Source organism: Notothenia coriiceps, unplaced genomic scaffold (assembly GCF_000735185.1).
Source record: "Notothenia coriiceps isolate Sejong01 unplaced genomic scaffold, NC01 NC01_scaffold00037244, whole genome shotgun sequence".
NCBI classification, from domain to species: Eukaryota; Metazoa; Chordata; class Actinopteri; order Perciformes; family Nototheniidae; genus Notothenia; species Notothenia coriiceps.
The window spans coordinates 15,653,688-15,663,336 of record NW_011369945.1 but is presented as its reverse complement, the minus strand read 5'-3'; the positions used below and the strand labels follow the sequence as shown (position 1 = coordinate 15,663,336).

Here is a 9,649-nt window from a genome sequence, read left to right as displayed (position 1 = left end):
TCCAAAGAGTAATTGTGTAAAAAACAGGCCCGAGAAAAACCACACCTTGCGCTGTAAAGCCTTGATATAGTCTTGATTTCACTCTTTTCATGACGCCACACTTGCCGCGGATTACCCTGAGGGACAATCAACTTTTACATTCGATTTCCAGGGGTGGGGAGGACCACATAACTCCTCGAGACGGCCCTAACCAGGTAAAACCAACGCTTCTTTGCTTACCTTTTTCTCTCTAGAGGTTCGCTCCACAAGTTAGTTAGTTAGTTACAAATAAAATATATCAGGTTATAGTGTTTACAATGTAAACAGAGTCATCCAGAAGTGTCAAACACGTCCGTTATAGTCATACTGTTGTGCGTGGGAGACAGGAATCTGGGAGTGTAGCGTGTTCCTTTTTGAAGGTCTCTTTTTGGTGTCAAATTTCCCCTTTTACCGCTCTTTGGAGTCCCTCTCGTTGTCTCCTCCCTAGGGAGAGGGTCCTGCCCTGTCTGCACTTTAACTACGGCACACATTTAGCTTTTCTATTATGCAAATGTTGTATCCATCTGGTTTACAAACCTTTACGTACAGATATTATTCTTCTACTTAGGTGCTCCTACAGTCGTTGAACACCCTCGGTAGTCCGCTCATCTTACTACTCTCAGTCCGTCCTGGCGTCTCTGTCCAAGTCGGTGCTGAGCTTCAGGTCCTGAGTCTAGGTCCTGTAGTCTTAGGTCCTGTGTGCTGGTGTCGTGTTGTCCTAATCGGAGCTGAGTCCTCGGGGCGCATATAATACCTGTGTTTTTTCTCTAAAACCCCTCGACCCAATTAGGCTTTGTACTCTCATGTTTGTCCTGTCTTTGTGCCCCTCATTCCACGGGGGTTTCAGGTTCGGATATCGTCATTTGATTGCACCAGATGTATGTACGTGAGGGAATCCTATCCAAACTCCCTTTTCCCATCGTTCATTCTTCATCCTTTGTCTCCCACTCTCCGTGTGTGTCCCTCTTTCCAAGGGGTGACTTGGACTTAACCCATCTCCATTCCTCATCCAGTCACGCGATGAAGGTGTGAGGTCCACGGCCCGAATCCGCAAGAGACGTTGGACAATGTTAGATTATCTTGGAGCTGTCACAGATCTCTCCTCTTTCCAAAAACCCTTTTCAAAATTCCTACTAGATTCAAAAATCCCTAAATTCACTTTCTCATTCTTGATTCTCACATCTCCACTCTCCGTGTTGCATAGATGCAGTTACGTGAGAATAACATCTAATAAAATAAAGATAGTGATAATCGAAATAGTTTTTCCTTGCCAGAATTCGCATGAGAATTTTTGCCTTCCGACATGACAGCGGGCTTGTGTCTGACCTTCGACTAAGGTGTTTACACCTCGAAACTATTCTTTTCCGAAGACCGAGGGTGACAATGAAAATCTCGGATATCTTGTTGGTTGTTTGGACGTAAGTAACCTTGCGTTACGGGATCATCTGTCATCCCATATTACTCATAGAAATTCCATTCTACGCCGGACGGGAATTCCCGAAACATCCGCTCTTTCTTATTAAAATTTAAGATAGGGCACAAGATAATTCCCTCGGTCACAATTCCGTCGGTTCTTGTCACTCATTACACCAGGAAAAGGATTGAGATCAATCATGTGCGACCGACGTCGTAAAACTTAGCAAGTCGACTTCGCTAAATTGTACTGAAGAATCCATGTGGGACTATTATTCTCAATGTTAATTAGGTCGATCCGCAAGACCGTCGTATCTGCCCAGGAAAGACACAATCTCAAAATGAGCGATGTCCCCACATGAAACTCCCACCATAACTGAGACGTCTGGTAAAATGTACGTAATTTTAGGAGTATTGTGTGGTTCCCCTGCCCATTATTGGTCTTTTCGTACTGTACCCTGAAATTTCTAACGACACTCCGCGATGGATTTGGTGAGGACAAGAAAACCTCTGTCGAAACGCGGAGCTTGCGTGAAGCACTTCCATAAACAACAAAGCCCTAGTAAACCAAAAACAAGATTGTAACGAAACACGTTCACTAGTTACATACAACAGAAGAGAGACCTTCAAAAAAGTGACAAGAAAACGTAAAACTCTAAATTTAAAGGTCGCTTTCGTTTGGTTCTTCACAAATCGTGTGGTGGCACTGCGTAGACCTTGCTTAATGCAACAGTCTTTAACCTGTGGTCGGTTACTCTAACCTCAAAAAACCAAATTCTGGGGAAAATGAAAAGTGATAACCACGACTAACACGTCCTCTCTGCCTCGAAAGCCTTGCTATGGGAGACTAATGTACCCACGTTTGTCGCTCAGCGACAATGACAATACAATTACATATCTTCGATTGAAAACCACTTAAATCCTGTTTAGGATGTCTACGTTTATCTGTTTGATTTCATTTTATTTGTGGATTTACAACCATAAAACATGTAAAAGAAGGTTTTCGGACTTTCTTTTGTACAACACCTTAGTTTTAATCGTGTTGTTAGTTAACTGGTCACGTACTTTTTGCTACAAAAACGGAACGCACAGAACGTTATACTCAACACTGCAGTTTGTTGGCTCTCCTTTCCTCAGATCACGTGTCAGAACTATACAGCTGGTTGGACTGCCCTTTGTGACTAATTTATAACATAATGATAATTTTTTGTAAATTGTATTTATTTGTCAGTCTTGACGTGTATCTGTAACAATGGAATAGTCCCCGCCTTTGTGACCTGGTTTGGTGGGGTGGAGGGGAGGGCACTAAGTTGCCTATCCGTCCTCTCAAGCGTCAGAGACCGTGTCAATATACTCCTATGCAGTCGACTTTTCATAACTTTGAGGGACGTGATACTCCTCGTCAGTTCTTTTTCTGGGTCTTTCGGTACCTCTAAGTCATTTTTTCCATCCCTGCTAGAGAGCAGGTACTTTCGTGGGAGAAAAAGGTTCCTATGTCTGATTGACTGGACGGAATGCAACCACGGCCCGTAAAACTCCCAAGACTTTTTGTGAAGCCGCCATTTTATTATCCTCGCATTAGCATTAGCCCAGCGCAGAAACGCAGAGAGACTAACTTATGACAACACAAAAGAAAACATGGGAGCGGTGGAGATGAGGAGGTGTCGGCGTTCTGGCGATTTACTCAGAAGGCTTCTGTAGAAGGAGGAGCTCCAACAAGCCGTTTTGAGAGTAAATACCTGGTGAATACACATACTTTACAGAGATGCTGTATGAGAAACCAATGTGAGTTTGGAAAATTGCTAAATATAAATCTATTTTAGTATACCTCAACAATGGAATTATGATCAGTAGAAATGGCCATGACATGGGACCTTTAAAAGGTAGTTTTCTCAAAATGAGTTTTTTTTCATATTCTGAGTGAGAAATCGCCACTTGAGTAGCACTTACATACACCAAACCTTCCAGTTATATTCCTATCAATATTCTGAAGGTTTTTACTGAAGGGTTTGTTCATATATCCTTCATAGCCTGAATTATATAACATTTTATACCTAAGAACATGGCGAAAATTGATATTTTAGAGCTGTTGACAGTATTTTCTGATTTATGGAGTGGTAAAGAGATATCCAAAATCCCTTGTGTAAAAACTTTAGACTACAAAATGAAACAAGAATTTCGAACCTGGCTTTATCCAATGTTCAGAATTGTGTTCCTGAAATGTGCATATTTAACCCCTACAAATGTGCATATTTAACCCCTACAAATGTGCATATTTAACCCCTACAAATAGAATCAAATGATGTGGGAAAACACTGGATAATAATAATATTAAAAATGTATAATAATTTTCATTTTGAATCATCTCACAATCCCCCCTCGGGGTGTCGCGACCCCCACTTTGGGAACCCCTGCTCTAGTGGACCTCAGCAGACTGGGTGGAGATCTACTGACCTTCCAAAGAAGTTGGCCTCTTTGATATCAGTGGTGGTGTTGCAGTGGCCGCAGTATCTGTGCTTGTAGTCAAAGCTGCGCTCTCTCAGCACCAACTCGTCTTCAGGGATGGACTCTTTCCGACTGAATGAGTGGAATCGAATGGAGCTGTTGGCCTTCTTATCTTCAGCTGGTGAGGGTAAGAAAAGTTATACTTGTTAGGGAGGCTGTGGCGTAGTGGACTAGTACGTTGGTGTTCGGATCAGGGGAGCACAGGTTCAAACCCCACTGCAGTCAGCATGTCGTTGTGTCCCTGGGCAAGACACTTCACCCCAAATTGCTCCTGTGGGGATTGCCCACAGTATTGAGTATGTAAGTTGCTTTGGATAAAAGCGTCGAACAAGTAACATGTCATGTAATGTAATGTTAACACGGAGTCATTCAGATACACTTACAAACAAAGGCTGTCTGTTGCACATAGATTCACACAAGCAGTGTCAAAGTGTCCAGGGTTTTTCCTAGAAAACTATTGTGTGAGGGCGCTTACGCCAAAATTACGGCCCTGCCCACTTTCTGGCAAAAATAATACATTAGAGCAAGCGGAAAATAATAGTTTCTTCATCTCTCAAAGCTGCTAAGTCAGTCAAAGTCAATCTTTCAGTTTGTGTGTACAGACAGAGAGATCGAAATACCGTTTCCCATAATCCCGAATATAATAATACAAATATATTGCACCTCAAACAACAAATAAATCAAGACGATTTTCATATATTATTAGCAATTAAAACGTTTTAGACGAATATAAATATTGTTATCTGGCATGACTAACATTTTACTCTGAGAATCTGCATTTTGGTATGAGGGCGCACGTCGAAAGTAAGAGGGCGATTGGGAATTAACTAAAGGCAGTGTTAATTTTCAAATCAAACTGAGTACAGGATTTGGTAGACTAAATGAGGGTTATTTATTGCAAATCAGCAGAGTATCAGTTCTTTCTTTCCTACCTGTTTCTGTCTTGGTGAAGAGAGCAGCCTTGATATCTTTATCCAAGGAATCACAAGCACTACTGTGGGCCTGATCTGGAAATTTCCCTTTGAAATCATCCAGACACTCCATAGCTTCAGACACGTACTTCAGCTCAAACAGACAGCGTGCCAGCCTGAAATGAGCCTTCAGGTGAGTGGGGTTCAGAGACAGAGCCTTCAGGCAGTCCTTGAGGGCATCATAATGGTCTCCGTCCCTGTGACATGTAAACAAACACTTGATTATAGATTTTAATATCGTTCAGTAAAAGAACATCATCCATTGTGCAGTGATAAAGTGAGGCTTACCACTTGCGTTTCATGTATGCTGCTGCCCGGTTCCCGTACAGCATGGCGTTGCAGCTGGCCTGATGAATGCCTAAACTGTACAGCTGGATGGCCTGCGTCCACTGCTGCCGTGCAAACGCATCATTAGCTTGTTGCTTTATCTTTTCCAAGTAAGCAGGGAGCTCAGTAGAACTGAAACAAAGTGAGCAGGAAATATAACGTAAAGTGCGTGCAGGACCAAACTTTTAAACAGTCAATCTCATTAGAAAAACAATCAATGGCAGAGTGGGAAGACAAACCTAGAGCCCGTCGTGCTTCCGGAAAATAGAATATGGCTGGTTGGCAAGACAATTCCATTGGAGACGCCATTGGTTGTCTTTCCATTCTGTACATCTCCTGGAAAACAACAAAAGTTTCAGAAACCATCAAGACAACTAGAGATATCGTACTCGATTTGCCTTTATGGGGCACCTTTGTTGATATATATTTCACAGTCCTACCTGTTGATGACTGGCACTTCTTTGGAATCAAGAAGGTGTATGGCCTCTGTTTAAATGTCAAGTCAAACAGATACACCTAGAAGGACCAAGCAAAAGCACATGTTTAAAAACTGAACCAGAGATTATAAACCACTCCTTGTTTGGTTGTTTTTTTAAAGTACCTGTTCACCACCCATGTTAACCAGTAGCTCAGTGCCATCAGGACTGAAGGTGACATAGGTGGCAACCAAGACTCTCAGGCGATTGTTGTAGTCTGGGAGTTTCACTGGCAAGTGACCTGAAGCATTTAAACAGAATGTTATGTTATTTAACCACTTCCTCCACAAACACATTTCACCAGCACATTTCCTGATGACTAAACTATATATTTAGAATAATAATGTACCCATTTAATACTATTTATACCAGACAATTCATCCTTATGTTCACCTGCGACGTAATACTGCCCAGCTCCGTCTGGGATGGGTTTCTCACTGAATGTGTGCACAGCTGCTGATGTGCCCTGATTCATAGATTTCCTGTTAAAAAAAAACTTCTTTAAAACACAGTTGTGGATATTTATTTTAGAGCTTGAATGGTGAATGCACTGTAATAACGAGCTGATAGACAGATAAATCATCCAAACATATTTTGAAAGTGGATAAACCTGAAGAGCTTGTTCATAAGAAATGTCAGAAAATGCTGTTTTCAGTCAAATAAGGAGAGTTCCTGCTTTTCAGTTTTACGTCACATTAAACCGAATTTCTGTGGGTTCTGGACTGACAAAACCAACATTTCAAGACATCATCTGGGACATTTTTCCCTATTTTGTGACATTTCTTAAAAACAGTTATTCTATTAATCTAAAAAAATAAAAGGGCAGAATAACCAATAATATTAATAGGCTTAAGAAGTAACACTGTTATTGAATTATTACCATAGAATAACATCAGAAACTAAACCAACCTGTAGTTGTTAATCATCCTGATGTCATAAAGGCGAACAAAAGGCCCATTGGCCCCCACTGCCATGTAGTTGTTGTCCCGTGGGTTGACTGCGAGACACTTGGCCTCGACCAGCTGACCACAGAACTCTGTGAGGTCAATCAGCACCTCAGAGCGCTTACTGTTCTCCCTCAAGTCGTACTGCCTGTGGAGACGAAGAAGAATGTAAACACATTACCTGGAGCAACATTAGAGGTAGGGTGTGTTTTCATTTACATTTAAATGTAATCCTAACCTGATGATGCCATCCTCCGCAGCGCTCCAGAAGGTGTTGGGCCACATGGGGGCTGTGGCGATGCGTTTGACTCTGTTGGTGTGATCAGAAAACATATGGATGGTCTCCTTCACAGACAGGTCATGCACATGGACCTTTGTGTCGGCTGCACCTGTTATCAAGATCCTGTCTCCGGAGTGAGGGAGGAACTGTATGGACACACAAAACAGCAGAATTAATTGATATGTACTGACATGATGTTTCGATCCATATATTGCCATTAACCACAGATTAAATAGACAGTTTACCCCAAAATTAAAAGTACATATTGAACCGCAACTGGCCCTTTTAAGGCATTACTACTAGGTTTTTCAAACAGAGTACCGGTACTAATCCATTGATTTTATAATGTCTATGCTTTGGATCATAGTCTCATTAAAGGCTTTGAACACCACATTCACATTATTTTACACTGGCAAATTTTCTGTACAGTGTTTTAACTTATCCACTTCAGTCATAAGGCTACAGTGGTATGCCCCAGGTAATTTTTCTGCGGGGAATCAGCAATAAAACAGTTTGTGTTGTACACTACATTGTTTTAAATCAAACAACAAGCTACTTGTTAAAGAGCCAACAGTGCCACCTATTGTAAGGAAAATTGAACTTGTATCACAGAGTTATCCTCATCACATTACGACTAGATTATCAGTATGTATGTGAATGCAACTAAAGTAATCTACAACTGTATAACAGTAGCCTAATTTCCCTCCTGACATTCAATGCACCCACTTTACATTAGTCATTCTTACCTTTACAGAGAAAATATTTGCTGCATGACCTGTGTGCATGGTGGTAAGCTTCTTGTGTTTGAATGGATCCCAGATGATGGCATGTTGATCATCCGAGCCCGAGGCCAGTAAACTGAAAACAAAAAACAATCACTGGTACAAGTCAAGCAACATTTGTTGAGGCTCGTAACTACTTGTGCCTTTTATGATCTGTGAAGTGTTAAGATGAGCCATAGAGGGGTCCTCTTCACTATACACCTAAGGGTTAGGCATTAGGTCAAAAGCAATTGTAATAGACAAAATGGGAAATTGAATAGACTTACTCTCCACTTTCATTCCATTCCAGGCAGTTCACACAGCCAGTGTGACCCTGTTAAGACAGACAGCATACATTAAAAGAAGATATGATAATACTAAGGAATATTTTCACTCTCACGCGCTCTTTTAAAAACTCTTTCCCTCAACACATGCACCAACACACACACTGTCTCTGACCTGAAGCTCGGCCTCCAGCCCAAGTCTTTTGATGAAGGGGTCGGTCACATGATAGGACCTCTGGAAGGCTGGTGCTCTCTTGTCCTGAACACATGCATCTTTATCAGACTTTTGTGCATAAAATGATCGATACAAAATGTGAACAATGCTATTGGTTGAGGTAGTATTCCGGGTTGTGTCTGACAAATTGTCAGTAGATGTGGCTCCACAGGATGCTGTTTGTTAACTCACTCTGATCTGCCTGTGCAGGATGTCTCTGGTGATGTTGACAGCAGTCATGTTGTAACCACAAAACATCAATTGGGGTCCGGAGTGGAGATGTCAAAGCACTGATGACATTTACTTTGTTTTCCTCCAGAATGCACTGTAAATGCGTTGAAAATCGTGAGATAATAACACAGAAAGACACTTTTTATAAAGGAATTCCACGTTTACAAGTGTTAGAGCAAAGGTGCTCAGCAATTTGAATTAATCGCTCATTATCGGTTGTCTTATTAACAGCTAGCCATAAGTATGTCACATTACGTTAGCTGATCTGCAGACTTTGCTCACCCCAGTGCCCAACACAGTGGGCGATGCTCCCGTCATAAACACCAATAAGGCGAGTTCATGAGCTAACTAGCATAAGCTTTTCATCTCTGTTAGTGTTATAATCGGCGGGCTGTTTCGAAAAACACAATTATTTGATGTCAATACGCTATTTTCTTTGAAGAATCGTTAGCCACCTATGCAACGGGCCTTTAAGACCTGACGTTCACCAAGTAGATGCTGTTAGCTTATCCGTTACCTTTGCTAGCTAAACAAAACACTTTATGTACGATAACATTAAAAACGTTGGAATTGAGATTAACGGCTGCCAAAGAAATCTCACCGCTTTCCTTGAACTAAAAATGCTTCTGTCAAGAAATGTCCATTCAGTAAACGTGATTCATCACACTCTATGTGAGTTTGTTGACAGGATTGTCGCTAATACCTTGTGAAGACAACCCTCCTCCCACTGCACTGAGCACGCAGATCACGCAACTTTGGTCTGCGAGCTAAAACCAAAACAGAATAATGGCTTCCGGTCGGTGTGTATTTCAGAATAAAAGCATTCTAACGACGAAGTAATCTTTACATGTATGGTTAACTTGAGACAGTGTTCATGCAGTCCTGGAAGAAGAACTCAGATATTATACTTAAGTAAAAGTAGCAATACAACAGTGTTAACATAGTCAGTTACAAGCTGAAATCCTGCATTCAAAATGTTACTCAAGTAAAAGTACAAAAGTATTAGCATCAAAATACTCTTCGAGTAAAAAAAGAACTCATTAAGTAGAACTCAACTACTGATGAAGCAGTATGGCCTATTTCAGAATCACATTAAATTATTAAATTATAATTATTAATGCATAAATGTCAATATTGCAGTTGGTAACGTTTTTTTCAAATTACTTTATATAATGTTGGATAGCTTAAAGGTGGGTTAGGTAATTCACTTCAGAAACACTTTTTG

The 9,649-nt window shown here is 41.1% G+C and overlaps 1 protein-coding gene across 2 annotated transcripts in view; it reads right to left on the bottom strand.

The window, feature by feature from the left end:
- The window catches only part of wdtc1 (WD and tetratricopeptide repeats 1), an 11,633-nt gene extending 2,444 nt beyond the window's left edge, over window positions 1-9,189 (bottom strand). The window contains exons 1-14 of one of the 2 annotated variants that reach the window (XM_010793711.1): window positions 9,128-9,189; window positions 8,386-8,518; window positions 8,155-8,238; window positions 7,983-8,029; window positions 7,681-7,792; window positions 6,893-7,080; window positions 6,620-6,802; window positions 6,104-6,192; window positions 5,836-5,951; window positions 5,675-5,750; window positions 5,474-5,570; window positions 5,196-5,366; window positions 4,869-5,104; window positions 3,886-4,054 (exon numbers count right to left, since the gene is read on the bottom strand). In XM_010793711.1, coding sequence (XP_010792013.1) covers window positions 3,886-4,054; window positions 4,869-5,104; window positions 5,196-5,366; window positions 5,474-5,570; window positions 5,675-5,750; window positions 5,836-5,951; window positions 6,104-6,192; window positions 6,620-6,802; window positions 6,893-7,080; window positions 7,681-7,792; window positions 7,983-8,029; window positions 8,155-8,238; window positions 8,386-8,451 — 1,634 coding nt within the window. In that variant the 5' untranslated portion in view covers window positions 8,452-8,518; window positions 9,128-9,189. Of the gene's footprint in view, window positions 1-3,885; window positions 4,055-4,868; window positions 5,105-5,195; window positions 5,367-5,473; window positions 5,571-5,674; window positions 5,751-5,835; window positions 5,952-6,103; window positions 6,193-6,619; window positions 6,803-6,892; window positions 7,081-7,680; window positions 7,793-7,982; window positions 8,030-8,154; window positions 8,239-8,385; window positions 8,519-9,025 lie in introns of both variants that reach the window. The other variant, XM_010793710.1, reaches the window with a different exon arrangement.
- Between the last annotated feature and the right edge of the window lie 460 nt (window positions 9,190-9,649).